The 25349-nt window shown below is 44.6% G+C and overlaps 2 protein-coding genes across 2 annotated transcripts; one reads left to right on the forward strand and one right to left on the reverse strand.

Moving 5' to 3' along the window:
• Positions 1-8454: 8454 nt before the first annotated feature.
• On the forward strand, positions 8455-19929 carry PRDX1 (peroxiredoxin 1). The gene is made up of 6 exons (XM_081226336.1): positions 8455-8531; positions 10998-11114; positions 13376-13529; positions 14272-14394; positions 14722-14852; positions 19574-19929. The coding sequence occupies exons 2-6, from the start codon at positions 11009-11011 to the stop codon at positions 19657-19659; spliced, it is 600 nt and encodes a 199-aa protein (XP_081082462.1). The 5' UTR covers positions 8455-8531; positions 10998-11008; the 3' UTR covers positions 19660-19929.
• A 121-nt stretch (positions 19930-20050) lies between these two features.
• On the reverse strand, positions 20051-25176 carry MMACHC (metabolism of cobalamin associated C). Its single transcript, XM_081226335.1, has 4 exons — positions 25046-25176; positions 23108-23302; positions 22225-22377; positions 20051-21631 (listed from the first exon to the last, which is right to left on the reverse strand). Exons 1-4 carry the CDS (start codon positions 25124-25126, stop codon positions 21218-21220), a joined length of 843 nt encoding a protein of 280 aa, XP_081082461.1. The 5' UTR covers positions 25127-25176; the 3' UTR covers positions 20051-21217.
• Between the last annotated feature and the right edge of the window lie 173 nt (positions 25177-25349).

Genomic DNA, 25349 nt, shown 5'->3' on the forward strand with positions numbered 1-25349 from the left:
GATAGGCTGGGAGACCTCAAGTCATTTATCTGACTTTCTCTAGCTGAGAGGTTCTCAACCTGAGGCAATTTTGTCCCCCAGGGGACATTTGGCAATGTGTTGGAGGGGGTGCCACTGGCATCTCAAGGGTAGGATATTGCTAAACATCCAGTTATGCACAGGACAGCCCCTCCCTCCAACAACTAATTATCAGACTCAAAATATTGATGGCACTGAGGTTGAGAAATAACTGATAAATGCTTATGTTTATAAAGATTTGGTTGTGGGGAGGATGAAGGTTTGAGCATTAGTACCTAAGGCATGAGGTGGCTAGAGGTAAAAACCAAGTTTAATTCTGTATACATAAGGTGCAAGTCCACTGCTAGTCTAGCTTACAGCTATACCATTGTTGATCCAGCTTGGGCACTTCCTTCACCTTTACTGTTCTGGTCTGGATGTATCTGTGCATTCATTCCAGCTCTCCTAAAATTGGAGGGGAAGGAAGATGGAAGAAGAGAAGGAAAATCAACACTTTATAGTTAGGTGTGGAGGGGTGAAAACTTGAGCCTAAAATCAAGAGTTTGATATTCTAAACACATGCCTCATTTAATTACGAACAGCAGCTTAGTATAAAACAGGACAATGGGGCTTCCCCGGTGGTGCAGTGGTTAAGAATCCACCTGCCAGTGCAGGGGACACGGGATCGAGACTTGGTCTGGGAAGACTTCACATGCCACGGAGCAACTAAGCCCGTGCATCACAACTACTGAGCCTGCGCTCTAGAGCCTGCGAGCCACAACTGCTGAAACCCACACGCCTAGAGCCGGTGCTCTGCAACAAGAGAAGCCACCGCAATGAGAAGCCTGTGCACTGCAAGGAAGAGCAGCCCCCACTCACCGCAACTAGAGAAAGCCCACGTGTAGCAACGAAGACCCAACGCAGCTTAAAAAAAAAAAATCAGGACAGTGATGGAAGAATAACAAATACCAAATCATACTTGAATTTAAGGTTTGGAATTTGATTGAAAATGTAGGATTGGGCAGTTTAATAAAATGAATTGCCACCTCTAGCCAGAGTAGGAAAACAACGTAACTTAGTCTCTTTTTCTAGCATTTCAACATCCTTACACAGCCACAGTCAGAATCCTAAGTTTCTTCTTTCAGATTCATCAAGGTCAGTTACCTATCTAATACCCTTCCTTTCTTCCTTCCTTCCTTTCTTTCTTCCTTCCTTCCTTCCTTCCTTCCGACAGATTCTCGATTTTGTTAGGACTGGTAGTATGCCCAATTAATAGACACAATTTCCAGCCTCCCTTACAGCTAGGAGCAGCCATGTGACATACTTAGGCAAATGCTGTGTAAACTGAGGGTTTCTGGGAATGCTTTGCCTCCCCATTATAGTTCCCACGTACTTCTGGATGCCTTTTTCCTTCTCCCTGCCTGGAATATAGGTATGAATTTGGAAGTAGAGCAGACATTTTGTGACTATAAGGTAGTTGTAAGAATAAAAGCTGCATGCTACGGATTTGGGATGAGAAAGTTAAAACTCTGGGTCCCTGATAGCAGCCTTGGACTGCCTACTTGTTAAATGGGAAAAATTAATCCCCTATTTGGTTGAGCTTGTTATTTGAGTTTAATCTGTTAGTTACAGCTGTATTCACTTCTAACAAACATCATCCTTGATAACAGTGTTTCGGTTGGTAACTGTAGGCCTTTGTGAGCCCCAAATATAATTTTATAAATTGAATTCTTTGTAAATTAAATGATTCAAGTGTTCTTTGAGCTGTTAAATGTAATGTTTTTCTTTCAGCGATAATTAAAAAAATTAACATAATCCTATTTTGAATCATCTGGATGCGCTCATAACTGAATGCTGCCCTGGGATTTTTATTTCCATGATTGCATTTGTTGTTACACTTACATTAAAGCATTTAGCTTTAATAGTTTATAGGTTTAACTTTAATGGTTTATAGGTTTAGCTTTAATGGTTTATAATTTTATGACAGGCTGCTATTAGGTTAGCAAGTTCTAATGTTAAGATGATCATTGCTCTAGGACATCTGCTTTATACTCACGTTGAATTGCCTTACCTGTTGCATCTAGTTAGCTATGAAGAAGGTGTGTCAGTTAACTGTGTCTACCACAGCAAATCAGTGCAGTGATATAACTACCGCTTTAAGCTAAGTGAGGGCCAGATGATGTCAAAAAACACTGTATGAACCAAGGATTCATGGCTAGATTGAATAGAGAAAGGTTGTGGGAGAACTGAGTCACCAACACAAGGTGTTGGCAAGTATAAGTATGCAGAACCCAGGGGGTGATGAACTATAACAGTATTAGGACCATATTCATGAAGGGTATTGCTTGAATGAAACTCATCTTGCATATTACAACTGGCAATAATTAATCAGCAACAAGTGTAGTAGTGATTAACAAGAAAAACATTTTCAGGAAGCAGTATTTTATTTCCTCTTTTGAAACAGTATTTTAAATTACATTCAATGTTGCATCCCAGGGTAACCTATCAAAATATTAAGTACCCACTTAAAGCCCTCAGCAACCAGCAACTTAGTAATGGATTTTTTTTTTTTAATCTAAAGGATTAGAGAAAACTCGGTAGTAAATCTCACAGGTGGCAGCATATATACCTACAAGTTGACTCACTTCTTAACTCATTCCTTTTTTGTTTGCTTTTTTGTTACCCTTTCCCAAGTGCAATAAACTTCATTGCTGATGGTGGAGATCAAAGGAAATTATTCTGGGTAGAAACAGTCCATCTTCATGAGTGACCCTTTGCCCACAAAGTGCTGTTTTGTTTTTGGTTTTGTTTTTGGTTTATTTGTTTTTGTTTGTTTTGTTTTTTGGTTTTTTTTGAGTTGCCTTTAATTGTTTTTGTCCCTCTTCTTACCCTCATAGAAAATCTTTGAGGTTCTGGTCTTGGCTCACCTCTTTCCACTTTCTCAGGGATTTCATTTATTCCTACAGTTTCAAGTATCCTTGATATTACAACTGTTGTCAAAAAATATAATTCATTAATTTATTTGACAAATACCTAGGGACCGGACTTCCCTGGTGGCACAGTGGTTAAGAATCCGCCTGCCGATGCAGGAGACACGGGTTCGAGCCCTGGTCCGGGAAGATCTCACATGCCGTGGAGCAACTAAGCCCGTGCACCACAACTACTGAGCCTGCACTCTACAGCCCAACGAGCCACAGCTACTGAGCCCACGTGCCACAAGTACTAAAGCCCGCATGCCTAGAGCCTGTGCTCCGCAGAAAGAGAAGCCACCGCAATGAGAAGCCTGTGCACCACGATGGAGAGTAGCCCCTGCTCACCGCAACTAGAGAAAGCCTGTGCGCAGCAACGAAGACCCAATGCAGCCAAAAATAAATTAAAACAAAAAACAGAAAAAACCTAGGGACTTCCCTGGCGGTCCAGCAGGTGAGACTGTTCGCTCCCAGAGCAGGGGGTCCAGGTTTGAACCCTGGTAGGGGAACTAGATCTCGCATGCATGCCACAACTAAGAAGCCTGCATGCTTCAACTAAGAAGCCCGCATGCCACAACTAAAAGATCCTGCATGCCGCAACTAAAGATCCCTCATGCTGCAACTAAAAGAAAAACCAAAAACCAAAAAACAAATATCTACTGTACCTATCATGTGCCAGGAACCATGCTGATAAGTATTAGGGTAATAACTTGATGAACAGGATAGGCAGTGTCCCTGCCTTCCCACAAGCTTACACTCAAGTTTCCACATTTCCAACTTTCTTCCTGGCTATCTCCTGCTGGAATCTCAAATTCAGCATGTCCCAAAGTGGACTTATTATCTCCTCCAAAATCTGTTTCATTACATTTCTGTGAATTGCACCAGCTTCATCCAATTCCCCTGGGACTCATCCTCGACTTCTTCCTCTCTTTCAATTCTCATAACTGATGCCCAGATCTTACAAACTCTGCCATCTGATCCCATCTCTCCACACTTGGCACTACTGCCTTCACTCAGGCTCTTGACCTCTTTCACCCAATCATGGCAATAGCTTCCTTCTTGGTTTCCTTATCCTATATCTTCTTGCTCCCCTAAATCTGTTTTCACTGCAGCTGCCAGAATGATAAATAATACAACCTGATGTCATTTTCCTATTCAAAACTCTTACTTTCTTTCTATACTTCCATATTCAATTTTGCCCCCTGGGTTAAAATTCAAACTCCTCAGCCAAGCTTATGGGGTACATCATAACCAATCTGTGTTCTTTGTCTCTACATTCTAGTCTTTGGCATTTACATTCTACTAATATTCAACTTTTTGTACTTCCCCAAACATATTATATTGTTTTCCACTTCATTTGCTGTTTTCTCTGCCTGGAGCTCTTTCCACACTTTTCTTCTCCTTAGCTAACTTTTTAGTGATCCTTCAAAACACCTCTATTAATAGATGGTGTTTTATTCATCTTTGCATGTCTGGTACCTAGCAGAGAATAGGCCTCCTGTAAATAGAAGAACAATAAATATATAACTAAACCTCTGTGCTGCTGATTTTCAAATCTACATCTCCAACAGTGACCTCTGGATACCTCTACCTGTATGTCTTGTGAGCATCTCAATGATGTTTTCCTCAAACCAAACTGATTATCTTCTCCTTTAAGAGAGGAGTCAGTAATAAGTTAGACTTCAGAGTCAGCCTGGCCAAACCAGGATAAGGCACAACTCCATTACAGTCTATGTAAAAAATTTAAAAAATATTTATTATTTATTTTGGCTGCACCAGGTTTTAGTTGCGGCATGTGGGATCTTCGTTGTGGCATGCGGGATCTTTAGTTGCGGCATGCGGACTTCTTAGTTGCATAGTGCATGCGGGATCTAGTTCCCGGACCAGGGATTGAAACTGGGCCTCCTGCATTGGGAGCTCAGAGTCTTACCCAGTGGACCACCAGGGAAGTCCCAGTCTATGTAAATTTGACACCTGCATAGTGTGCAACATGATGGCTCTGCTGCCTGGGATGGCATCTGGCTCCAAAACCTATTGAAGCCAAATCCGGCCTCTGTACCCTGACACTGAATTAAAGCTTGGAGACAGAATTTTGGTTGAAGTAGAAAAGAAGAGCTTTATTGCTTTGCCAGGCAAAGGAGGCCACAGTGGGCTAATGCCCTTAAAACCTGTGTCCCAACTTGGAGAGGGTAGTGAGAAGTTTTATAGTAATGGTTCACCGAGGGCATGATCAGCTTGTGGACATTCTTCTGATTGGCTGGTGGTGAGGTAAGTAGGAGTCAGCATCATCAACCTTCAAGTTCCAACTGGTCTGGGGTCTGTGTGCCTGTGGGCAGCATACCATTGTTAAACTTCTCCCACCTGGAGAGGGTTTCAGTATCTGCAAAACTCAAAGACATTGTTATGTGTATCCTTTGAGGGGGGAACCAGGACGTTGCCCCAAGGCTGCATTATTGTTTCTCTTGATTGTTTGTTTCTCCTTTGTCTGGAATCCCCTCCCTTACCTAATTAAAAACTGCTTGAATCTGCCCATTGGAACTCGGGGAAGGTCATGGAGGCTGAATGAAGGCTATTTCCTGTAATCAAAGGAATGGGGGACACAGAAAGGCTTTGTGTTCAGAAGCCCCACAGGGCCCTGCTTGGTATGACTATTAGTTGTTACTTTAGATAATTAAATTCTTTGGGCATCAGGCATCTCATCTATAAAATAGGTAGTACTCGATAAATGTTCATCATTTTTTAAAAAAAATATTTATTTATTTATTTTTGGCTGCATTGGGTCTTCATTGCTGCGCGTTGGGTCTTCATTGCTGCACGTGGGGCTTTCTCTAGTTGCGGCGAGCAGGGTCTACTCTTCGTTGTGGTGTGCGGGCTTCTCATTGCGGTGGCTTCTCTTGTTGCAGAGCACAGGCTCTAGGCGAGCGGGCTCTAGAGCACAGGCTCAGTAGTTGTGGCTCACGGACTTAGTTGCTCCGTGGCATGTGGGATCTTCCCGGACCAGGGCTCGAACCCGTCTCCCCTGCATTGGCAGGTGGATTCTTAACCACTGCGCCACCAGGGAAGCCCTCATCACTATTTTTAACCTCAAAACTTCTTCTCCTCTAGTGTTTCCTACATCACTGGTTAATGACATTACTCACATGGCACCAAGATATGAAACCAAGGAATCAGATTGAACTTCCTCTTTCATCTCACCCTAAATGCAATCAATCCAAAAGCCTGTAGAAATATTCTTTCTCTCCTTCTTCCCTTTCTGCTGCCAATGTCATTTTACAGTTCTGAGACTTCTCTAATCTGGACTTATTGCAGTAGCCTCCCAGTTGGTCTCTTTGCCTGTTGTCTCCTAGTCATTACATCGATCACACAGCTGCTAGAATCATCTTCCTAAAATGTGGTTCAAGTAGCTTAACTCCACATCTCAAAAATCTGCAATACACTCCAAAATTAATGAAGCACATCTCCTAGGCCAGTTAATGTGCCAGGTTCTGGTACTACAAATATAAATAAAACAGATAAAATCCTTCCCAGACTACTGGTGAACAAGAGAGGATAAGGGTCCTGTAGAAGGATAAAGTTCCCCTGCCCCCATTTCCAAAATCTTTACTGTTCTCTGAGGAAACAGATTCTACGATCACTTAATCAGACAGGTGTTCAACAGATTTCTTCTCTGTCATAATTGTTCTGCTATTTTGTTTTTTTATATTCCCACGAGGATTGGATGTTAATATTTCCCTGGGCCAGGATAACTCTTTTGGTTCTTAAATAAGACAAATAAGCTCAAGTGCCCAGCCTAGGGCCTGGCACATGGTAGATACAATAAATAGTATTTATCCTCTGGCTTATGTAGGACTGTGTGTTGTTGGTTTAACTTGCTCACAGCAATAACCATCCACTATTAAGTTCTGAATGTCTGTCTCCCCTGAGTCCTCAAGAAGAAGATGAGTAATGGCCAAAGAATTGTTCAGTCTCAGGAAGAGAATGAAAGAAAAAATCACTACTAGGGCTTCCCTGGTGGCGCAGTGGTTGAGAGTCCGCCTGCCGATGCAGGGGACACGGGTTCGTGCCCCTATCCCGGAAGATCCCACATGCCGCGGAGCGGCTGGGCCCGCGAGCCATGGCCGCGGAGCCTGTGTGTCCGGAGCCTGTGCTCCGCAACGGGAGAGGCCACAGCAGTGAGAGGCCCGCGTACAGCAAAAAAAAAAAAAAAAAAAAAAAAATCACTACTGTTGCATGGTAGGATGATAAATGCCAAAAAATTTTGAGGTGCTCAGCCAGCATGACACAGCACTTCCCTATTTCTTATCCTGCTATAATGTCCAAGGGAGTTAGGAGGATAGTGAGGGTTGGGGGCAGAAAGGGGGACACAATACTATTTATTAAACACTCCTATTTTATATCAGGTGCTATGTTGTGACGTAGGGACACAGAGATGGTTGTGACCCAAACCCTACCTTCCAGAAAGTCAGTCTAACAAGGAGAGATAGACATATAAACAAGTAAAATAGCTTAAAAGTTTTCTTTTTGCTATACAGGCTATTGTTTGGGCAGAAAGGAGGGAATGGTCAATTCTGAGGATGAGTGAAAGAATTTCAGAGGAAGTAGTGCTTCAGCTGAGTCTTCAAACACGTTTTCTGTAGGTCAAATAGAGAACGGGTTCCTCATGCTTGAACAAAAGCCTGAAGGCTTAAAATAGCTACACTCTGCTCTGGGTGTTACAATATAGGAGCAAGGAAGAGTTACAGTAGTAACAATGGCTAACACTTCTAGTGTATAATAAGAACTAGGTACTGTGCTAAATAAACTACAGGGATGATTTCAACAAAGAATAGTATTCCCATTTTACAGACGAGAAAAGTAAGGTTAATGGATTAAGACTCTTTTATGAAGGCCACACATAAAATAACAATGAAGAGTTTTAACTCAGGAATACAGAGCCCCAGTTTTTATGAATCACAAATCAGAGGGGTGAGTGAGTGAGTGACAAGATCAGATTTCAGAAAGATTCCCTCCAGCCACCATGGAATGGATGGGATGGGAAGTCATGGATAGCAGATAGAAAGCAGCAACCCTGTTAATCAGAACAATAAAAGGGAGGCTCTCTAAGCAATGAGGGTTACTGAGGATCAGCACGAGAACAGAGGCTGCGGGAATCGGTGTAGGGGGGGTAATATTTGAGAAATATTTGAAGAGATAGTTCTCAGGGCTTGGTTAGACGTGGTCTTCCGTGGGCAGCAGCTAGGACCCTTACTCTGGTTCAGGCCTTAAGGGCAAGGCGGAGGCGTTCGGGTTTGGAAGTGATCAAAAGAACGCCTCAAACCTCGGCGGCGCGGGGGGGATTGGTAGTCCGCGAGGCCGCCCCCAGCGAGGGAAAGCGCTGAGTCATACTGGCGGGGCGCGCTGGGTCGGGGCGGTGCTCGGGCCAGATTCCCCCCCCTTCCCTCTCCTCCGCCCGCGCCCCTGGCCAGCCCTGACTCTCGCGAGAGCCTTACAGGATATAAAAGCCGGCGCCCCGCGCATGGTTTGCGTGTGTGCTTCCTGACTGTCCTTTGTGCCTCGTGAGGAGTGGTGAGTATATGGGCAGCGCGGCCTCTGCGGACCGCATGGCCCCGTGCCCCACTCGTCGCCTTTTCCTCCTTCTCCTCCTCCTCCTCTTCCTCCTTCTCCTCCTCCTCCTCTTCCTCTTCCTCCTCCTCCTCCTCCCCCTCCCCCTCCCCGGAGCCTGCCTAGCTCAACTGGGGTTCTCTGACGGAGAAGGTGGCCGGGCGAGGTGGCCCTCACGTTGGACCCCCTTGTGGGTGCGGGGACGTGGTTGAAACCCGAGGCTAACGGCGGCTTGAGTATCCTCTTCCCCCGGCAACCAAAGTAGAGGGCGCTGATTGCTCGGCATGGCTTGGTCGTGATGGGGTTTCCTGCGGGTGTGTGTGGGGGAAGGTTCTAGAGTGGATCTGCAAACTGATTAGAAACTGAGGATACTCGTCTGTCCGTCGTGTATTAGGGGGAAAGGCTGTTCTCGGTCCTGAGCTGTGACTAGCAGTGGAGCTTCAGATACTAAGATTCCGTTTTCCGTCTTTAGTTCTCTATCTGCAGAATGGGTTTGTGGTGATCCTAAATGCCCTCGGTGAAGACTGCGCACTCATCTGCTGGTGCTTTCTTAAGTGCTAGGGTGGGGGGTGATGATGGGAGTGGCAGGGAGAGTACCTGAAGTGAGTTTTTGGGGAGTGGCTTCCTCCAGGGAAGTTCAAGGGGAGATTTCCTGAAGGGGACACACCGACTGGAAGTCCAGCAGCTTCCCATTCCCCACCATTGGTTGTGCTTTAGTGGTCGTGGGGGCCCCCTGGAAAATCAGGTTTGGACAAGAAAGCCATTTATGTTAGGGTCACATCCAGTGTTTGGTTGCCAAGTTGCTTTGTGCCTTGCTGGTTGGTTTTTTGGTTTGCTATTAAAGGTGTTAAGCAGTAAAAAGATTGTGTCAATCGATGCTTACAACGTTTCTTTTGGTTGTGGTATTATGAACCAAGAACTTGGGACTTGAAAAGTTAGTTTCTTGGCGCTTTCAAACTGATGGCTTACTGGGTTAAATCTTAACTTCTTATTTTGGTCTTGACCTGGGTGAATCCAGTGTAACATTACTCTTTGGCAATAAATTGACTCTTGTTCTACTTATTACTGCCCCAGGATCTTGGCCCCGAGGTAAGAAACCCACTTTTGAAAGGACTTCTGGGCCTTAAATATAACACCTAGAATTTTGAAATAGAGGCGATGCCATAAATCTTGGTCTTGTGTCCTGAAAAAGTTGGATTGGCTTTAGGGTGTGTGCTGTCTTGGGCAAATCTATCTGGAGAAAGGTCAAAGTGTGCTTACCACATTCTGAAGGCAGATGGAGGTGCAGTCCAGGGAAAGGGCAGCATGGCAGCTTCTGGGAGGCAGGTGCTCAGTGTTTATGGCATTGTGCATTTGCGTCCAGGTTTGAGAGTTTCCACCTCTTTCTCTCTCTGCGTGTGTGTAATGAAAATACAGAAGAAAATGTAATTGTACGAATGATGGTTCAGGAACAGTAAGAGTTTACTCCAATTGATAAAGAAATTTCCATTTTAAAATGAAAACATAACATTGTAAATCAACTGTACTCCAATAAAAGGTAAAAAAATAAAAACAAAAATAAACTTCGGGGGCTTCCCTGGTGGCGCAGTGGTTGAGAGGCTGCCTGCCGATGCAGGGGACACGGGTTTGTGCCCCGGTTCGGGAGGATCCCACATGCCGCGGAGCCTGCTCGTCCGGAGCCTGTGCTCTGCAACGGGAGAGGCCACAGCGGTGACAGGCCCGCGTACCGCAAAAAAAATAAAATAAATAAAAAAAAATAAACTTCAAATGCACAATACAAAAAAAATGAAAACAGAGCTGAGATTCAGAGGTGTGTAATATTTTTGTTTGGAAAGTTGGAAAGCTTGGTTCATGCTTCTTACTATTATAAAAGTTAGGGCTTCCCTGGTGGCGCAGTGGTTGAGAGTCCGCCTGCCGATGCAGGGGACACGGGTTCGTGCCCCGGTCTGGGAAGATCCCACATGCCGTGGAGCGGCTGGGCCCGTGAGCCATGGCTGCTGAGCCTGTGCGTCCGGAGCCTGTGCTCCGCAATGGGAGAGGCTACAACAGTGAGAGGCCCACGTACCGCAAAAAAAAAAAAAAAAAAAAAAAAAAAGTTAATGTAGGAACTTCCCTGGTGGTCCAATGGTTAAGACTCCACACTCCCAATGCAGGGGGCCCGGGTTTGATCCCTGGTCAAGCAACTAGATCCTGCGTGCCACAACTAAGGATCCTGTGTACTGCAACTAAAGATCCTGCGTGCCGCAACTAAAGATCCCTCACTCTGCAACGAAGACCCGGCACAGGCAAATAAATAAATACAAATAAATGTTATTGTATGCTCAGCATCACTGGACACTTTCTACAGCTAATTCTCTAAGTAGATGAAAGTTGCTGGTTATCTAGAAAAGTAAGGCTTGTTTCTAATTGACTTCCTCTTATCTTTTCCAGCTGATCACAATATGTCTTCAGGACATGCCAAAATTGGGCACCATGCCCCCCAGTTCAAAGCAACTGCTGTAATGCCAGATGGTCAGTTCAAAGATATCAGCCTATCTGACTACAAAGGTAAGAGTAGTTAGGTTCATTAATGTGGAATTATGTTACAATCTAGGGATGGCTTGTTCATTTTCTGTATCTCTTGTCATATTTGATTTTAAAATGATTTTTATATCTCCTGTGTCTTTAGGGTAAGAGGCTTTGTCTTCCCATTGAATTGAAGTGGTGATTATCATCAGTGAACATAGGGTAGATATCCTAAGTCCAAACTGCTTCTGGAGAAAGCATGTGTTTCATTATGTCTGGACATACATCTTTATTATTTTCCCAGTATTGCTCCTCAGTTATATTATGGGAGATATTCTCATTATCGTGTTATAAAAGGCCTTCAACAATTTAAAGTCTCAGAGCTAAAGTCTTTGGAACTGTGAGACTGTATATTCAGTTCAGTTTAAGAAATATGTGTGTCATGATTGCTGTATTAGGCAGAGGGCTTAGGCACATTCCCTTGACTGTTTTGCCCCCAGAGAAAAATTGATGTCACAATTAGAATAACTCCTTTCTGTTAAATAGTTTCAAGTAGACACCTAGCAAGTTCTAATGAGGCTCTTTTTACTTTGCAGTCATGGAGCAGCAGGGTCTTCTGGGACAATTGAAAATACAAATTCCTTAGAATGCAAACCTGAAACTCAGGTGTTAAGTATACCTTTCTTGGTGGTGTAACAGTCGGTTCCTAGTGTCAGCTTTTGGGTAGAACCTGTGACTAGGTTTCTTAACAAATTACACATATTGGTTGGAATGAGAGCAGATAAGTGGGGCCCTATGGAGAGAAGCTCCTCCTGGCAAACAAGGTAAGTATAGCACCATAGGGAGGTAACCCTGGCCCAAGGGCAAAGGCATGAGATGAGGTTTAGGAAGAGCTATTGTGTGCCCTCCAGGGCTTGACCTGCTGTAGCTTGTTAGGCAAAGCCGCTGAGGAAGGTTGTTTAGGTGAGTGTGTTTATAGTGATTTTGGCTTTCAAAGTGAATGTCAAAAGGACCTGCTTGTTTTTGACTTTCAAACATTGTTGCTATCTGGAAATAAGTGAATATTTGGAATTGTTCCAAATAGCTCAGCCCATTAGGTATAGTGAGAAGCTGCCCTCAGGTTGAAGATCTAGAATACTTCCAATTGGTAGTCAGAATGAGTTTCATAAAATTGCAACTAGAAATTCTGTTACCTACCAGGAGAATTTTTGGAACTTTTGCCTTATAAATTGTTTCTTTGCTTGTCCTGTCAGGCTTGTTTGAAACATGTCTGTGGTTATTCAGGTGATCACTTAAACCTTAGCCATCAGAGACTTCCCTGGTGGTCCAGTGGTTGAGTCCCCCTTCCAGTGCAGGGGACGTGGGTTCAATCCCCAGTCGGGAAACTAAGATCCCACATGCCGCGGGCATGCTGCAGGGCAACCTAAGCCCATTCGCCACAACTACAGAGCCTGCACACTACAGCTAGAGTGAAGCCCGTGCACACTGCAAGGAAGACCCCATGCAGCCTAAATAAATAAATAAACAAATCTTATCCATCGCATTACTGTGGTTCCTTGTGGAAGAGCTGCAGAGGTTCTGACTTTCTCTTGTTGGTCTTATTGCCTTGCAGCAGAGAATGCAGCAATTCAGCTCTTTCTGGGCACTGATTATATAAGCATTGGCATTAGACTGTCCAGTAGATAATTGCATCTTTGCTTTTTTTCTTCACTGGAGGACTTGGTGTTTGTGCTGATTTTAACTGTCCAAAGATCAAAATTAGACGGAACAGTGTTTATCTGTAGTTGGCAGCTAACATGGAGGCAGGAAAATAAAGCATGGAAACTGGAAGAACTTTTTCTTGTGGAAGAGGTTCTGACAGCTGCAAGGAGTCTTCTCTGTTGAGCATCTTGGCATTTTAACAAATGTGTCTGCCATCAACTTAAAAAGGCTTCTTTTTTCCCTAGGAGAATGTCTTCAGGTTTACATTCTCTATAAGGCAAGGAAGTCTGATTCTTTTCTTTTTTTTTAATACATTTATTTACTTATCTATGGCTGCGTTGGGTTTTCGTTGCTGCACATGGGCTTTCTCTAGTTGCAGAGAGTGGGGGCTTCTCTTGTTGCCAAGCACGGGCTCTAGGCATGCGGGCTTGAGTAGTTGTGGCACATGGGCTTAGTTGCTCTGCGGCATAAGGGATCTTCCCAGACCAGGGCTCAAACCCGTGTCCCCTGCATTGGCAGGTGGATTCTTAACCACTGTGCCACCAGGGAAGTCCCAGGAAGTCTGTTTCAAAGGCTAACTTGGGCTTTTTTTTTCCTCCCAGGAAAATACGTTGTGTTCTTCTTTTACCCTCTTGACTTCACCTTTGTGTGCCCCACGGAAATCATTGCTTTCAGTGATAGGGCAGAAGAATTTAAGAAACTCAACTGCCAAGTGATCGGTGCTTCTGTGGATTCTCACTTCTGTCACCTGGCATGGTAAACCTCTTGGTCCATTTGGTGTGGAGTTCTTTTGTTTTTCTTTTTTTTAATTATTACTATTATTATTTTTTTTGGCTGCACTGTGTGGCATGTGGGATCTTAATTCCCCGACCAGGGATGGAACCTGTGCCCCCTGCAGTGGAAGCGCAGAGTCTTAACCACTGTACCACCAGGGAAGTCCAGGCATATGGACTTTTTTTTTTTTTTTTTTTGCGGTAGGCGGGCCTCTCACTGTTGTGGCCTCTCCCATTGCGGAGCACAGGCTCTGGACGCGCAGGCTCAGCGGCCATGGCTCACGGGCCCAGCCGCTCCGCGGCATGTGGTATCTTCCCCAACCGGGGCACGAACCCGTGTCCCCTGCATTGGCAGGCGGACTCTCAACCACTGCGCCACCAGGGAAGCCCTGGACTTTTAAATTAAGCAGCAACTGGGACTGGGAGGCTTTGGCAATAGACTTTCTCAAGTATTGATTTCTGGCTCCTCATAGAAGGAGTACAAATGCTCTGATTTCTCTTGTTCTTACCGCCTGGCAGCAGAGGAAAAGCAGCTTGGATTACAGCTGAGTGTACCCTGGTGACCTTAACTGTCCTCAGCCCGTTATTTTACTGCTGGAAAAAGTTTGAAGTTTTCCAGGGAGTTAGATTAGGAATGTTGGACAGGAGAAGGAATAGTTATAGTTAATGCTTTTGCTACACAAGAGTTTGAATGAATGTGATTGTATGTGTGCTTTTTGCTGTAGGATCAACACACCCAGGAAACAAGGAGGACTGGGACCCATGAACATTCCCTTGATATCAGACCCCAAGCGCACCATTGCTCAGGACTATGGGGTCTTAAAGGCTGATGAAGGCATCTCATTCAGGTATATACCTGCTGGGGGGCTGACAGTCATCAGGAGAATTATCTGACTGGCTGAGGACCTTTTATTTGAAAGGTAGAGCCCTGATCTGTGGAGTCTTTTTTCTCATTTCATTTTTTTTTCCTGTTGTATTGAGAAATAATTGATAGACATCACTGTGTAAGTTTAAGGTGTATGGCATGATGGTTTCATTTCATTCTTTTATGCTGGGCCTAAGGGGAAGGCCAGTGCAAGTGTGGGAGACCAGCCTATTTCCATTTCTTCTCTATTCTAAGAAAGCAGTTTCTAAAACTGTACTGTCTCTCTCAAACCTTTAATACTTTTTTCCAGGGGCCTTTTTATTATTGATGATAAAGGTATCCTTCGACAGATCACCATAAATGACCTTCCTGTTGGCCGTTCTGTGGATGAGACACTGAGACTAGTTCAGGCCTTCCAGTTTACTGACAAACATGGGGAAGGTAAGTCAGTCTGCCTCGTGACAGGACAGCGGAGTGGGAAAGATGGGAGGAACAAAGTCTACCAGATAAGAAAAGGGTGATTATGTCTCTTGAAGAAGTTGCCATCTCTAGATTATAGTGGGTTGTGGGGGTGGGGCAGTGGAAAAGCCTGGGGAGGAGAATATAAAGGCTTCTTGTTCCAACCGCATATTCCCAGCTTCTCCCCTGATTATTTAGTATCGCTCACTGCTGCAGATTCAATTGATTAAAAGAGTATAGGAGGATCCCATAGGTGTGTTAAGGGCAAAACAAAAGGCTGGGAATCACACCTAGACATGAACCATGCCGCTCTTGACAAGTATTTACTGGGGGGAGAGCTTAATCCCTGTAGACCATATTTGTTTCATTGGGGTAATGTCGAACCAGTTTTGGAAAATGGAAATGAAAATAGGACTAAGATAACTTATCCAAAGACAGTAGGTAGAAACAGTTAATATATTTTTATCTTTTAAAAATCCATTCTGTTGGTGCAGTGTGGTTGTATTTGTAAGACTTACAATCAACAAATACCAAACTATATATATGCTCAATATAAAAATTTTTTTAAGGAAGGAGGGGTTAGGGCTGAAGGGTTTGAGATGAAATACCAAGGTTCTTCGTTAGAAGTTTCAGGATGAAAGACGATGTTTTTGTGAGTCTGAACATGACCGAGTAGATTTAATTTACGGTTTTTATCTAGCATTTGCTAGAGTGCAGGTCTTTCTTACTGCTCTAGCCCTTCTCTCCTTATATATTCTCTCATTGTAGTGTTTTGGTAAAGTCCTGAACTACTTGCTCCCAGCCTTTGAGTTTATAAGGCTGTAGCTTCTGACAGCTCCCCACCTCCGCCCAGTGTAGTTGTTGTTGGAATGAGATAACCTTATCCCAACTGGGTTGAGTTTTAAGAACTCAGCTCCTCCGTCTGCTGCAGGTGCTGGGTATGTAGGGGGAGGGGATCTTGAACCCCACCCCCACCCCAGCTTAATATGATTGAGGGTAAGATGGTTGTGATCAAGTGCTACTGATATCAAGTGCACAGGTGGACTTGGACAAATTTCTTGTCTTATTACATCTCATTTTCTTTCTCTAGAAAATAAGTAGTTCCGACTAGCTCTCTAAGGCTCATTTCAGCTCTGACCTTGTGAGTTAAAGGAGGTGGAAGTTAAGAGTCTGGATTAGTGGTGTTTGTTTGGGGGACCCAAAAGTGCTAGCTTGACTAGAGTGGAAGGCTAATAGGTAATGGGAATCAGAAGGCACCATTTGCAGAAGCATGTGTGGGCTTTACTCTGGATTAAAGGAGCAGACAGCTGCTGAGACTGCCCTCTGGTGGAGAATGAAGTTCAGTACAAAGACGGAAGGCGCTGTGGAGTGGCCAAGTCGGCCCTTTACTGGACTTTGCTAGGACCTTGCATAGACTCTTGAACCCAAGCTTTCATGACTCTGAAGCTTGCTTCCTCACACTCTTGTTCTCTGCTGCTTCCCATCCCATTAGAACAGGCACAGCTTTCTGTGCGCAGCCTTTTATGGCTTATAATATGATAGTTCCCACTTGAGAGCATGTAAATACCAACCAAGCAGTCTATATGAGGTGCTGTCATGTGTTGTTTATTTGACAAATAACCCTGCATTCCTATTTTTAAAACTGAGATATATAATTGACATGTAACATTATATTATTTTCAGGTGTACAACATAATGACCTTATGTTTGTATATCCTATGTTCCTATTTTTACCTAAAAATTTTTTTTGATCTTGAATTTTACACTTTTTTGCAGGGGAGCAGTCTTTAAGTAAACTACATTACATTTTAGCAGAGAGAAGGGTGGCACTGACAAATACCACAGAGAAATTTTTTACTGAAAAAATCCTATGTTCTTATTTTTAAGGACAAATAAACCAATATTTAAACACGGCATATATTCATAGTTAATGGTGGAACTGGGATCCAAATTCAAAGCCCTCCTTTTCTTAGGTAATTTAAAATGCTGAAAAAGTCATTGTTTAGGGCCTTCTGTGTTGGCGAGAGTTGTGGTACTTCAGCTGCACTTGAAAGCTGGTAAATGTGGGACTCAGCCAGTTCTTCTGGGCTCCATATTGATCCTGAAAAACCAGCACTGTTGGGTATGAGTGAAACATCCAAGTGTGGATCTTTCTGTCCTGTCATTAATTATTGGTACAGTCTTAAGTGCCAAGAGGCTTTAGTGCCAAGGAGACTAAATTGTCAAGGTCCTTCTTTCTGGTTCATTATTCCTCCTATCTTTGTATCATTTGTATTTCTGGACAGAAGAATCTTTGGTTTCCTTGCTGGCAAACTATGGGGTGGCTCTGGGTCTGGTCTCTGCTTTTATGTTGCTTTTTATTCTTGGAAGCTTGTTTATGTTTAGGACCTGCGTTCTAATCCTTTGGTGCCACTAAAGCCAATGACTGTGTAACAATCAAATGGAGATTTTGTAAAGCAGTTGGGTTTGCCATTTAGTGCTTGTTCCATCCATAACTTGTTCCCAGACTGCTGTTTGCAGTGTCTGACATCTGAGGCTGTGACATCCTTGGACTGAAAGGGGCTTCCCCTCTCTCACCTGAGCAAGTGAGATTTTTGCTGCTCCATTACTGGACTTTGCTGACTACATGCTTCCTAGAAGACTAAACAGCAAATAGAGTGGAAAATCAGAGATTGGTTCCCTTGCCTCACTTTCCTCAGGTTTGCCCAAGGAGCACTGCTAACTTAGGATCGTTGGAAAGGTTGCAAGGTTATGCTTTTCTGCATAAAGTGTGCGAAAGATTCAAACTTGGACCTTTTGCTTACCAGGGTATAGCAGGCAGTTACTTAGTGAAACAAGCAGGACCTGTTGTGGAGGTCCTGCCCCTTATTTCCGGCATTCTTGTTTGGCAGAGTTAGGAACACCGAGAAGGCAAACTGCTTGCTGCTTTCAGATCTCTGAAGGGCTGCTAGAGGGAAGAAGCAGCTTAGTGTTAGGGTTTACACAGTCCTAGCTTTGTCATTTGTTAGCTTATATTTTTTTGGGTATGGGGGCAAGTCACTTAAGGTTTTTTTTTAATCAATTTTTATTGTGGTTATATATAATTTACCTTTTTAAGTGTATAATTCAGTGGCATTAATTACATTCACAGTGGTGTACATCTGTCACCACTGTTTCTCTTTTTCATCATCCCAAACAGGCAGTAGTAACCATGAAGCAATAACTTAGCATTCCCCTTTCCCTCCAGCCTTTGGTAACTTCTACTTTCTGTGTCTATGAATTTGCCTATTCTAGGTATTTCATGTGAGTGAAATCATACAGTATTTATCCATTTGTATTTGGTTTCTTTCACCTAGCATAATGTTTTCAAGGTTTATCCAGGCTGTAGTATGCATCAGAACATTATTCTTTTTAAAGGCTGAATAATATTCTGATACACACACACACACACACACACACACACACACAAAATGTTAGGTCTATCCATCCGTTAACAGGTTAACAGGTTGTTTGCACCTTTTGGCTATTGTGAATAATATTGCTAAAATATTGGTGAACTGGTGTCTGAATCCTTGTTTCCAGTTACTTTGAGGCTATATATAGGAGTAGAATTGCTGGGTCACATGGTAATTCTATGTTTAGATTCTTGAGGAACTGCCAAACTGTTTTCCACAGCACATGCACCATTTTACATTCCCAGCAGCAATACCAAGGGTTCTTTACATCCTTCCCAACATTTACTTTCCTTTTTTTTTTTTGTTAAACTATAGCCATCCTAGGGGATGTGAAGTGATATCTCATTGTAGTTTTGACTAGTGATGGCATATTTTCATATGTTTATTTGACCATTTGTATATCTTTGGAGATATGTCTTTTTTCAAGTCCTTTGCCCACTTTTGAATTGGGTTATCTGTTGAACTGTGGGAGTTCTGGATTTCAATTTTGGCTATTAATCCCTTATCAGATAGGATTTATAAATATTTTTTCCCATTCTGTGGGTTGTCTTCACTCACTTCATAATGTCCTTTAATCTACAGAAGTCCTTAATGTCAATCAAGTCCAATTTACCTTATGTTTTTTACTGTTGTTTGTGTTTTCAGTATCATATCTAAGAGTACATTTCCAAATCTAAGGTCATGAAGTTTGACCACCCTGTGTTTTCTTCAAAGAGTTTACGGTTTTAGCTCATATGTAGGCTGTTGATCCATTTGCGAGTATATTTTTTGTGTATGGTATGAATAGATGTCCAATTTCGTTGTTTTACATGTGGAAATCCAGCTGTTCCAGCACCATCTGTTGAAGAGCATTTAAGCTTATTTTTCAAAAGGTGCATTTTTGAAGCATACATAAAATTACAGAGAACATATGAATACCCATTTACCTACTACCGTTAACAAAATCGTAATATTTTGCCGTACATGCTTTAGACAGATTATTTTTAGAACAAAGTATAAAGTTGAAGCTGTTACTTAATTTCTTTAAATTTCAGTTACTCTGTGAACAAATTAGGTATCATAGTAATTAGGTTTCTGGTGAGGATTAAATTACATATTTATAGTTTTGTACTAAAAGGCTGAGTGATCTCAGACTGCAGGGTGGGCTTCCTGGTGCCTGAATGTTGAAACTCTTTAGGGCTCAGATTTGGTTTTGAGGCATCCAATTGTCCTTGGGAGGGTGGAGCTCACCACTGATCGGGTTATTAATTAGTACCCTTTCTCTTGCAGTGTGCCCAGCTGGCTGGAAGCCTGGCAGTGATACCATCAAGCCTGATGTCCAGAAGAGCAAAGAATATTTCTCTAAGCAGAAGTGAGCACTGGGCCATTTTAGGGCCAGGCTGCAGTAGGTGGCCATGAGAACAAAACCTCTTTTGTACTACTGTTATGCTTAAAACACAAGACCTTGCACTCAGCCCAGATGTGGTGTGGGACAGGACAGGCCTTTCCTGCAGGGGTTGGGGAGGCCAGCCTTTCTTCCTCTGGAGGGAATGGCCTGAGCTGTATTATGGGGCAGGCAAACTGATGTGTATAGTAGTAGGGTATCACTTTCAGTCTTCTGTAGTTTGATTAAACTTGAGCTGAGACCTTGTTGATTCTTCATTTTAGGGGGACATTAGCCTTTGAGTGTAAGAGGAATTTACTTTTTGCTTTCCCTCTTTAGGGGAAAATGAGGTGTGAGAGTGCCTCAGAATCAGGAAATTATATTGAGGGGAAATGCAAGTAGATACAGAGAATGGACCTCAAAGCAAGGTGTTTCATTTCACCATATCTGGAGAAGAGCAAGGCCTACTACAGTACTGGCCAAGGCACTGCAATTTATGCTATAGGCTGGGTTGCAGGTTAAGAGCCCAATGAGATTACTGACATTTACTTTTACACTACTGGGAGGGCTGTATGAAAACCTGAAGCTTGGCCTCTTCTGATAAATGCCTGGTACTGGTTCTGTAAAAAGATCAGAGTTAGAGGCTTCAGTACCTTTGGAACTAAAAGGGGGAGGGGGAGACACACACAGTGCTGGTGTTCATAGGGTAGGCTTTCTGTGTCAGAAGCACAGTGCTGAGCACCTCTTGGCTTCCCTGGGTTTCTATCCTTGATTTAAGGGTAGTTCTTATCCTCATATCATTGTCCTGAGGGAGGGTTGTCAGTGGGGCAAAGGTGGATTCCTCCTGGGCTCTTGAGGCTAGGGCAGATTCAGGGCTGAGAATCCTGTATATCATGTGATACCCTTCTAGACACCTTCCAGACATGGCTACCCCAACCTACCTACCCTTCCAGTATTCAGACAAGCAAGAACTATGAGCAGCAGTATAGGATTCCTGGGGCCTTTAATAATAGCTTATATGCCAGGCACTATTTCATATTTATTCAGTCTCCATAATAATCCTCTGAGGCAGGTACCGTTATTTAGGGGATAGTTGCTTCTTAAGCCCTGTAACATGTAGCATCTTGAAGCACTGCAGAGAAATGGTAACAGGTAATCCATATTCCAGGGCAGGTGGCAAGTCTGGATCTGCTTTGGTCTTTTGACTAAACTTCTTTAAGCCTTGTTATCTTCATTTAAGATCTCTACTATAATTCTTTATCAAAAATGATCATCTTGGGGCTTCCCTAGTGGTGCAGTGGTTGAGAGTCCGCCTGCCGACGCAGGGGACACGGGTTCGTGCCCCGGTCCGGGAAGATCCCACATGGCTGGGCCTGTGAGCCTGCGTGTCCGGAGCAACGGGAGAGGCCACAACAGTGAGAGGCCCGTGTACCGCAAAAAACAAAACAAAACAAAACATCATCTTGTACCCAATAAAATCTTGTCTAGCCAAATAAGTCCCAGCAGGTGCCACTGTCATAAATGAGGATCCCACAGGGGAGGGGAGGGTATCAAGGGCCAGGGGATGCAGGTGGTGAGACCCTGGGGCTGAGCCAGCCTCTGCTGGGATTCTGAGGCTTACTGGGTATGAATGTGGTGAAGTGAAGCTCTTGGGATGTAGAGCTAGGCTCCTCTGAGGTCTGGGCCAAGCCCAGTGAGGCCAAGCGTTGGGCAGGTGGAGTGGAAAAGTAGGCCTTCTGCTCTTCTGAGTAGCGCTCTTGAGGTGGCACAGCATCCCGGTAAGTCCAGTCACGCCAATGGAAGTTGAAGCGTTCAAGCAGGGTGATCCGGTCCGCTCTTGCAGGTACACAGTCGAGGGGCTTTGTGGGTGGCAGATCCGGCACCTCTATTCCTCGCAGCAGCAGCACCCCTCGGATGGCAAACCAGCCCCCAAATCTGGGATGTATGCACACACCTGATATGTGCTGGGGAGTGGGTAAGAAAAAAACAGTCATGGAGGTCGTCTTGGCACCGAATCCAGCTACCAGCAATGCAAGCTAGGTTTGTTCACTTACTCTCATTTCTCATTCTGAGTCTACATGTGAGCCTCTGTCAGTCTTTGGACTCCTCTATTCCCTCTCCTGGACAACTTTTTTCATGAAGTCACTGACCACAAGGAAAGGTTCCTTGAGCTGAACTTCACCTTCCCAGTCTCACCACTCTAATCACAGCTCTGCCCCCTCCATTCTATCACAAAGACTAAGAACAGACTAGTTCTGACGTGATGTGTCCCTAGGAACCAGACCCCCCTGACCATGGTGCACCTTTGTCCTGGATTGTACCCATCAATTCCTTTACCCAGGGGAGGTGGAAGAATGACACCTGAAATCTTTTCTTTTGGCTGTGCCTCGCGGTTTGCGGGATTCTCAGTTCCCCAACCAGGTAATAAACCCGGGCCATGGCAGTGAAACCACGGAATCCTAAACACTAGGCCACCAGGGAACTCCTGGGACTTGAAATCTTGAGGGATTTTCCTTTCCTTTCCTTTCTCGGCCCCTATTCATATTTGCCCTCTGACCTGGGTTCCCCAGGGGTCAGACTCCACATCCTGTCGTTGGTAGTAATAAGCTGCCCCTGCCACATGGGCTGCTGTCTGGGCCAGAATCTTGGGGCGCCGGTTCGGGTGTACCTCGTAGTCAGCGATGATTTCTACTTGCATCTCTGGGAGGCTCTGTGATAAAGAACAAGATGGAAGCTTTTAGCACAAGAGGAATCATGACCATGTCCAACAAATCCTTAAGTTGTGTTAACACGGCCCTGTCCTCAGAAGTCATGTTTAAAGGGGAAACATGACCTTAAACTTGGAGTTGGGCTGGGGGCTCCAGCGTGAAGAAAACGATATTGTGTCTAGGAGGGCCCATGTTTGAAGGGAAATACAGTCTTGTTCAGAAACCTTTGAGGGGTGACTTGGCTCTGCCCTCTGGAGGCCCAGTGTGGAGGAAGACATGGCCCAGCTTTGGGGAGACCCAGTGTATGTGTAAGTGTGTATGTATACATGTAGTAAAGTGTGTAGTGGGGGAGTATTCTGTTCTCAAGAGACCCCAAAGACAGCATAAAGCTTCCAGGTCTAGGGCAAAGAAAGGTGAGAGATGCGTGGGGAATGTTGGGCTTATTCCCATTTCGCTTGGAGGCCAAGGGAAATCTGATCATATAGTTGTCCATCAGTGAAGGGTGAGTGAGACTGGTTTCAGACCTGGGGGGCTGCTAGAGGAGGTGGCCAAACCTGGGGTGAGAAGGCAGAATGGGGAGAGATCACATTGTCAAGGCTGGCTTTAGGATACCCTTCTGCCTGGGAAGTGGCTTCTAGCCCTAGGCAGGTCTAGATCCTGCACTAAGCTTCGAGGAGCTGGAAGCAGATGCAGGTTTTGAAGCTGGGGAAGGCTACAGCCAGCCTTGCTCACCTCTCTAACACGGCCCAGGTGGTAGGCCACACACTGGTCCACAGGGTCAGTCAGTGGTTGGAGGTGGCAGCTCTGCAGGAAGGGCTTGAGGGCCCGGTCAAACATGGCAGGTGTGCTGAGTACCAGGAAGGCCAGGGTAGGTCCTGGCAGGGGCAGGTGGAAGGCTGGAGGCAGGAGTGCATTGTACCATGCCACCTGGAACAGAGAAAATTCAGGCCACACAAGAGGGCCAACTTAGGCCTTAGCCAGGCCCATACCTTAGCTTCACATTCAAGGCTTCATGCATCTTGCCCAGCCTCCCATCTTATTTAATCAATGAAATTCTACTGATGTATGATGTGTGTTTATGGGGGCGCATCTGAATCTGACAGGGAGTTAAAATAGGCAAAGAATTCATAAAAAACTAAGGACAAAAAAAATTGATTATATTGTGGTAAGTGCAATAACAGGGCCAGTGAAGGCCCTCTGAAATTAGAAAAGGCTTCTTGGAAGCTGAGTCTTTAAGGCTAGGAAGGAAACTTACAGGCTGAGGTGGAGAGGGAGAATCTGGTGTGTGTTTTTAAATAGGTCCCAGTGTAAACAGAGGTAAAAAGTGCAAGGCATAGTTGGAGAATAGCAAATTGTCTAGTTTGACAGAAGTGAAGCATCTGTAGAGGGGAGCAGAGGGAGAGAAGGTTGGAGAGATCAGTAGGAGTAAGACTGTGACTGGCCTTGAATACTACCAATTTGAGGAATATGGGTCTAATTTGGTGACAATGAGGGGCTAGCCATTGAAGATTTAAGGAGTAAACTGACATGATCAGTTTTAGATCAGTCTGGCTGCAGTGTGGAGGATGGAATGGAGGCAAAGTGACAGCGAGGAGGTTACTGCAGAAATTCAAATGAGAAATAGTGGCCTGGACCAAGAGCATAGATGGGTTGAATGGAAGGGAATGGATCTGGGATAGGAGACAGATTGCTAAAGGTCTCAGTGGCTGATTGTATGTGGAGCTAGGGAGGTGAGAGAAGGAGGAGCTTAGGATGACTGGCAGGGCTGTATATGGCACTGTTCAATACCATAGCTCCCCCTATCCAGGCCTACCTGATTGCACCAGCTAGGCAGTCCCACTCTCCCCCATACCTGACACTCAAGCTCTTCCTGATATTTGGGATGTACATAACGTTCCAATCTATCTTTTCATATATAGTTCAACTCCATTTTTAACAGGGAAGCCTCTCTGAGGCTAGATCCAACCTACCTCTTCCTCTATAATCCTCTCCCAGCACTGCTGTGTGCCACTCAGTGGAAGAGGTGGAAGTGGGCTGCCTCTTAAGCATCAGGCAAAAGGCTCAAGCTGAGTTGATTTAGCTTTGTTTCCAAGCACAGGGCTCAGTGCAGGGGGCACTGGATATGGGGAAATGGACCTATATGAACAAGACTTCTGTGTCAGGCAAGTGTATAGTTTCTATACCCAGCTCAGCACTGGTGACTGGCAACATCATGAATGTAACCTTTTATTGGTAGATGGAACAACCCAGCCAATTGTTTGCTTGTTCAACACCATGAATGCCCTTCGCTAATCAGATGACCTAAATTCTAGCCATGCAAACATTCCAGACCTTGCCCTCCTCCCAACTCCTTCGGGAAGCTTCCAAAATGACTCTGGCCTCACAGTACCTTTCTTTCTGTAAATTACGTAGGTGACAAAGCCGCAGGGTTACTAGATCATATGGTGTCTCCTATTCATCAATCCGGCATTGTGTGAGGGTAAAAGGACAAACCTGCAACAGTTCTCTACCCGTTTACCCCAAGCGCCCGTTGAGACCCTGTCCCGATACGTCAAACGAACACGGGGCCAGAAGAGCTCGGGAAAGTTCAGAGGACTCCAGGGCCTCACGCCAGTGGCACCGAAGCCAACCATACACTTCGCCCTAAAACCACAGTAGGGATAAACCAACCTGAAAGGGGTAAACCTCGAAGCCAAAAGGGCACAACGTGTCCTCAATCTTCTGCTTCAGCTCTGCGACTTGCGGCTCCATAGCGCACGCTACACGCTGAGCCTGCTGGGGAATGGAGTCTCAAGGTAACTCGGGACGTTAAGCTTTGAGGCAGCTTGGACTCCATTTCCCAAGAACTACTGGGATCGGCAGCTGGACTTCGTTGGCTCTGCGCGATGCATCCTGGGATAAGTAGTTCATTCAGTCCTTAGAGACAGCCACTACAGAAGCAGAAAGACTCGGTTTCCCGGCAAGCTTCACGGTC

The sequence above is a fragment of the Mesoplodon bidens genome (genome assembly GCF_964165515.1).
Source record: "Mesoplodon bidens genome assembly, chromosome: 2".
Lineage (NCBI taxonomy): Eukaryota > Metazoa > Chordata > Mammalia > Artiodactyla > Ziphiidae > Mesoplodon > Mesoplodon bidens.